General features: G+C 45.2%; 1 protein-coding gene across 2 annotated transcripts in view; it reads right to left on the bottom strand.

Moving 5' to 3' along the window:
* Positions 1-314: 314 nt before the first annotated feature.
* Positions 315-6,736, bottom strand: part of LOC134070993 (follistatin-related protein 1-like) — an 11,356-nt gene continuing 4,934 nt past the window's right edge. Inside the window, exons 3-11 of one of the 2 annotated variants that reach the window (XM_062527552.1) lie at positions 4,678-4,779; positions 4,265-4,394; positions 3,957-3,989; positions 3,732-3,862; positions 3,136-3,254; positions 2,703-2,815; positions 2,388-2,498; positions 1,937-2,046; positions 315-1,476 (exon numbers count right to left, since the gene is read on the bottom strand). In XM_062527552.1, coding sequence (XP_062383536.1) covers positions 1,432-1,476; positions 1,937-2,046; positions 2,388-2,498; positions 2,703-2,815; positions 3,136-3,254; positions 3,732-3,862; positions 3,957-3,989; positions 4,265-4,394; positions 4,678-4,779 — 894 coding nt within the window. In that variant the 3' untranslated portion in view covers positions 315-1,431. The remainder of the gene's footprint in view (positions 1,477-1,936; positions 2,047-2,387; positions 2,499-2,702; positions 2,816-3,135; positions 3,255-3,731; positions 3,863-3,956; positions 3,990-4,264; positions 4,395-4,677; positions 4,780-6,736) is intronic. The other variant, XM_062527553.1, reaches the window with a different exon arrangement.

Below are 6,736 nucleotides of genomic sequence, written 5' to 3'. Positions count from 1 at the left end.
AGACGTTCATTTTGTAGTATTTGAAAAGATGCCCAGATCCGTTCATCGGGCCGCCACGGATGTCTATCAAATGCGTCTGTGCATAGCTCATCATGGTCTTGCTTTCTCCCCTGTTCTGTGATTGACCACCAACATCAGGCGAAAATGTATAGGTGTTAGTTTCCAGACTGCCTTAGCAGCGTGAAAGAAATCACCGCGCAAGGCAGGATGGGAACACCTAGGCTAACAAAATTGCATGGATAATAATATAGTGACAATAACTGTGACATATAATAACTGTGACAACAAATAAAATGCACTGTCACAATATTGGACACTGGGGTATAAAACGGTTTATTGGCTGAGTAACAGTACAGTTGAGTAGTGCACTGACAAAAGTGACACAAAAGTTTAACAGTAACTCCATGTTCCCTAAGTGGATGTTTGATATAGTGTATGTTTGTGTTCAAGCATTCTTCCATGTATTCAGTAGGTGCTATGCTATGACTTGATAAATTACAGTGACAACAATCAGTGTTACCCTTTGGATGTAAAGCCCTCAGAAAATCAGATAGTCATGTTAAACCCAACTGAGATCAACAACTAAACGGGCCATTCATATTGGCACTGACGGTGCTTCTTCTGTCGCCATGACGAGAGGCAGAGGGACTGCAACCACGCCCATCCCATGCATTTAATAAAATGAAGCGATGTAGCAACAGTATGACACTGATGTCACTGAATGGACTCCTTGTGGAGTTTTATCATACCATACATTATACTGTGCCTATGGCATCAGACATGGCGGATCTATCCTGTCATACATCACCCTTTATATCAGATGACGCTCAGTACCGATATGCTTAGCATTGGCCACTCCTCAGTGACCCCTGAGACCTGTTCAGACCTCCCACTTGTTTACTGATACACTGGTGCTCTGAAGTGCAGCCTGTCTGATCTGACTATCTGATAGATAGTAGTAGCCAGAGGTTTGTGCTAGTGTCCAGTAAGTCCACAATCTGTTGTCCTTCTAGGACAGCCCTTACTGTGTCTGATGTCAAACCAGTCGGTCTGACCACACTTGACTTGCTCTTGCCTGTCCGCCAGTAAAGCAATATTTGAAAAAAGAAATGAACGTCAAACAGTTAATCTATCAATTGATTTGCAAGGATGTGGCATACTCCCTTCACATAAAAGCATAAGATAATAATAATAATAACAATAATTATAATAAGACAGCAATGCAAAAAAATACAAAACAATTGCAATAGTACACATTAAAATTAATTCAAATATTATAAAAATAACCGATAACCAATTAAATATTCCTCTTTGTCTCTGCACCCACTGGCCCTCCTCCAGACTGTCAGACAAGAATGGCCAAGAGCCGCCCTGCACATCTTCCGTCTGCTGTTCTTTCTGCTCTTCCACTGCTGTTCGTCCCTCTTCGTCTCACACAACATCTTTAGTGCTTACTTTCATGGTCTCCACTGTTTCCTGGGGAGGGCAGATAGGGAATAGGACATTAATTAGGGTTCTGTCCTGACATGTCCAGATTGAATCAAAGAATAGTCAGTCATTAGGTGCAATGGAATAGCTCATTTCACACAGGCATTCTTTCTCTTTAGTGTAAGGCTCTAACAGGGAATTCCACATCCCGCATTATTTCTGCATCCTGATAGCCCATGGCTTGGTGCTTCTGGTGTAAGGTGACCGGATGTCCGAGACCAAAACCGGGGACATAATCCCAAAAATGTGGAAAAAACGGGGACATTTTCAGTTTGACTATCAATCTGATTGAAATATACAAGTTTTATCTTCAAAAAACGGGGACATAGTAGGTAGTGTTTCTGTATTTTCCCGGGGGCCAGGCAACCAAAAACAGGGACTGTCCCCTGAAACCGGGGACGTCTGGTCACCCTATTCTGGTGGGCATCAGTGTCCTCTCCTCACTCACCTGGACTTTGTTCAGCTCCGCCACTCTCCTGGTCCACTCCTCTTCGGTCATCTCCTGGTCCATCCCCTCAGCCTCCTCCATAGGGAGCGCGGGGAGCGCATCTGAGCCTGCTATGCAGCGAACACACAGATGGACGCTGTCAAGAGGGGGATACTAACACACAAACTCATGCAATAACTTATGGCTGGGCTACACTGAACATGGACCGGTTGTGGAGCGTTCGCGTATAGTGCATGTTCCATGCAAAAAGAATTGGAGGCTGGTCTATTTGTTTCTGAACGTCCACAGCGCATACACGCCTGGTCATCTCACATCTGGTGTAGCTCACACTGTGGCAGCACACACTACACAAACGTTACGCGATGGTTGCGTGTTCAGTGTATCCTGGCCGGTAGGTAGAGGCACATTGGGCCTGAGGCAGGAGAGGTACAGTAGATGCAGGGTGACTTACTCTCGCAGGTCACCGCTGTGCAGACCCAGTTGCCACATGCACAGACGCAGCGATTGCATTCCACCTGTGTCTCAGCACCGTCCTCATATGTCTCATCCTCAAGAGCACATTCTAGAAAGAGAGAGAGGCAATCACATTATGTAATGTTTGTTTACACAAACCTGGCCATGTATGTGTATATTATGTGTAGAATCACTATTGTATGGATGTATCCGGATCTGTATGAGGGTTTTTCTGTGTGTTTGCATATGTGTATGCATGTGTTGTGTGTGTAAATGTGTATGCATGTGTGACAAACACATGAAAGTGCCTTACTTCTCTCTGGAGGGTTGAAGTCTGGTTTAAGGCAGTTCAGGAACTCATTGAAGCTCAACTTCCAGTCTGCATTCTCATCTGTAAGCTCAATGAGGGCATCCACACACAGGCTCCTACACACAGACACACACAGACACACACACACACACACGTAAGGCACTGGTCAAAACCATCCATTCCACACTTAACATGATAGGCATTAAGTGATCTTTGTTTGAACAACTGTTCCTACAATTGAATACACCTTTAAGACATTACACTTTGATAGACACACATAAACATGGACATTAGTAGCCTGTGTGTGCTTATGTGCATGTGTTGAGGGTATATTGCGCTTGTAGATGACTGTTCATAAACTTGACACAAATGAATGAAGAGTTTAATATATGGAATATGAATATGTGTGTGCCCGACCCGTTCATTTCAAACTGACCTGAGCAAGCGGTTGTTCTCCTCGTTGCTGTAGGAGGTGATGTTGACGGCCGTCTCGTTGTGCTGGATAAAATTGAGGAACTCAGTGGAATCCAGCTTAGAGTCTCCGTTATCGTAGTTCTGCAAGAGGGAGTCCCAGCCACAGCCAGAGAGAGAAGAGGTCAGCCCCTAACACACACATGGTCACACTAACACACACACTGCTGGTTATTGACCCACGCCTCTGCTAGAACTGCAATCACAGAAGCCCTCATCACTAAACCCCACTACTACAAATCACTAAACCCCTTATGCATACACACAAGCACAGGTATGAGTGAGAGTACACAAACAAACAAACAAACAAACAAATGCATATATTGCAAGTACGCACATGCACATACTTATTATGCTATTTCTCCTTCCCCTAATGTCTGACTGTCTCTCTGTCTTTCTCTCTCACTTAAGCTGTTATTCTGTACACACACACACACACACAGACACACACACACACACACACGCACACACACACACACACACACACACACACACACACACACACACACACACACACACACATACACACACACACACACACACACACACACACACACACACCTCAAAGTACTTGAGCAGGACATCTGAGAAGTTGGAGCCTTTGGAGAACCAGCCGTCAGGGACCACCTCTGCCTGAAGCCACTCCATCACGCGGCTGCGCAGCTGGTTGCGGTCGGCAAGGTAACACACGACTGCGCACATGTCACAGGAAACCAGAGGTCAGGACAAGACCGTTTTATGTTTTACGTGAACACAAACACTAGTACTAGTACAACTAAGACTTACTGGGGCTTGTAGCGGGCTTGTCTGTCTTCCGCTCTGAAACAATGAAAAGCAGGTCATTTCAATGTATAGCTATAGAAGACAGTAATATCACACAATAATCTTTGCTCCTGTTGTACTGTATATGAGTTTAGTTGGTGAGTGTACGTGTTGCGTGTAACCAAATGAATCTTGAGTATTTGTGTGCGTGTATGTGTGTGTGTGTGTGTGTTTGAATCTTGAGTATTTGTGTGCGTGTGTGAGTGTGAGAGTGTGTGTGTGAGTAGAGCAAGTGAGTATACATCATATGAATGAGCATACTGCAGACTCACCCTCACAGTGTCCATCATGGGCCACGTGAACCTTGACCCCGGTCAGGCAGGCGTCTCTGTGCAGCTCACAGTGGTTGCGATACGTCTTCCCGTTGCTGCCACACACTGTGCGCTTGTTGGGCTTACAGAACTGCAGAGAGACCATACAAATAGTGAACCTAACATCTACTAATATACAGTACATACATATAGGCTACCATTTCCATACTTCAACCTATAGAGTGAATTTATGGATGCAATGTGTGTGTGTGTGTGTGTGTGTGTGTGTGTGTGTGTGTGTGTGTGTGTGTGTGTGTGTGTCTGTGTGTGTGTGTGTGTGTGTGTGTGTGTGTGTGTGTGTGTGTGTGTGTATTGGTGTGTGTGTGTATGCGTGTGTGTGTATGATTGTGTGTGTGTGTGTGTGTTTGCCTTACCTCAACACACAGACAGGTTGGTTCGCCCTTCTCTGTGACGGCACACTCTCTTCCAGCACCACAGAACACATTGGCGCACACCTGTGATTTCTTCCACACTTCCTGCCAAAACACAAACAAAAACAAACAAAAACGGCATATTAAAGGTGTAAAATAATCAGTTCCTGTAATTGTAACATAAACACAGTCAGATTACAGACACATACAGTAGACCTCGCTTGTGTTCACTGTATGTTCGATATAGGGCTACCAATAGATGGCGCTACCTACACAAAGTTCAGTCGTGTGTGGACACATAAGACAGAACACATTATGGGGGAACAGGAGCATTCCTCACGTCTCAGCTTTATCACCTTTTACCATTTTTGGTCGTAAAGCATTTAATCCCAAATCCAAATCAACTCATAAAACCAGGGCTACGAGGATACTTTATGTGCTTCAGCGAGAGGAGGCGTCTTGAACCAATCCAGATCACCCGTCCTAACACATTTTAACGTCAGTGGCTGAACCACCCCAATAACTCTGCCCTATCACGTCTCACAAGCACTTAAGCTTCTGGAGCACTTCGGATTAGCATTCTGAACTTTGTCTCGCAGTAAGAGGCTGTGGGAAGCTGGCTGGATTTGGATAACAATGTAATGCAATAATATATATAAACATGGTCAGACAGAGGGCTTGGCACCGTACTTCATACAACTATGGTATTCTTCTATCAAGTTGGAATCCTAACACACGCACACACACACACACACACACACACAATGACACTTGCTAAAAGTAAAAGTGTGCTTATCTTTTGTTTCCTCTCCAGACTGAATCCTCTTTTGCAGACAAAGACACACACACCCCTCCACCCACACACACGCACAGAGGCGCACACCAGACCGCACCGCTGTCTCCCAGATGGGGGCAAACTCTTCACCTTTCACCTTCAGTAAAAGCCTCCTGCCAGCTCCACTTAGCATAACAATATACAACACATGCCGTCAGACACTAGCTCCCCACAAACACGCACACACACACACACACACACACACACACACACAATGAACACACAATACTGCATAACAAACACACGCTGACAGAAACACAGACACAGATGGCCACCAACAAAATCTGTGGTAGCCTTACAACAAAAAGTAAACGTCAGGATCCCTCCACTCTGACACACACACACACACACACACACACACACACACACTCCCACTTTTCCTCTTTCTCCACTCTTTTACCTCGCTGTCCTTTGTCTCTCCCCCTCGTTCCCTGATTTTTAAAAATCTTTTTTAACGAGTTGCCCACCCAGCTGAATCACACATAGGGGTGTGTGTACACCTGGCCTTCGGGGGGTTTGTCGTTGTTGTAAAAGCTTAAAAGACTCATAAAACAGTCCTGGAAAAGAGGATGAGAGGCCCGTCTACGTAGATCAACGTTGCCATGGTAACACACACTGTTTGAACAAAGTAAAGCCTTTATTACCATAAACTGTGTTGTCCAACCCACAACTATAACTGGTCTGTGGTCACAATTTGTATTAAGATGACAAAAAAATTATGTATAAAAAATGACTATAGATAATCCCTTTCCATTTACACACGATACACTTCCATTTGATCCTGGTACAAACTTCCCAGTAAAAATGACTAAACAGTCAGTCAGCTGATTTCCTGTCTGACCCAGTGGTCATCCTGTTTGACCACATGTTCGGTGGGGTGGAGCAGACAGCGTGTCTGCACCTGCGGCAGCTGGCTCAGAGACGAACGTGCTGCCATCTGTCCTCACCCCTGACCCCCGACCCTTGACCCTTTACCTCTCCCCTCTCACCCCTCACCACTGATGGGCCACATTCCTCGGAGCAGCAGAATCAGTGTTCCACAGCAGATCTGTCAAGTTTGCTGGCTGGTTGGTGTGACAGTGTGTGTGTGTGTGTGTGTGTGTGTGTGTGTGTGAGAGAGAGAGAGAGAGAAAGAGAGAGAGAAACAGAGAGTTGTGCCTAGAGAGGACTGCACTAGTAAATCAGATCTCGAAAGTTAAAAGTAGGACACAAAACCATGCTAAAGGT

Source organism: Sardina pilchardus, chromosome 23, assembly GCF_963854185.1.
Source record: "Sardina pilchardus chromosome 23, fSarPil1.1, whole genome shotgun sequence".
In the NCBI taxonomy this organism is placed as follows: Eukaryota; Metazoa; Chordata; class Actinopteri; order Clupeiformes; family Clupeidae; genus Sardina; species Sardina pilchardus.
The sequence above is the reverse complement of the archived record's forward strand: the minus strand, read 5'-3'. Positions and strand labels throughout refer to the sequence as shown.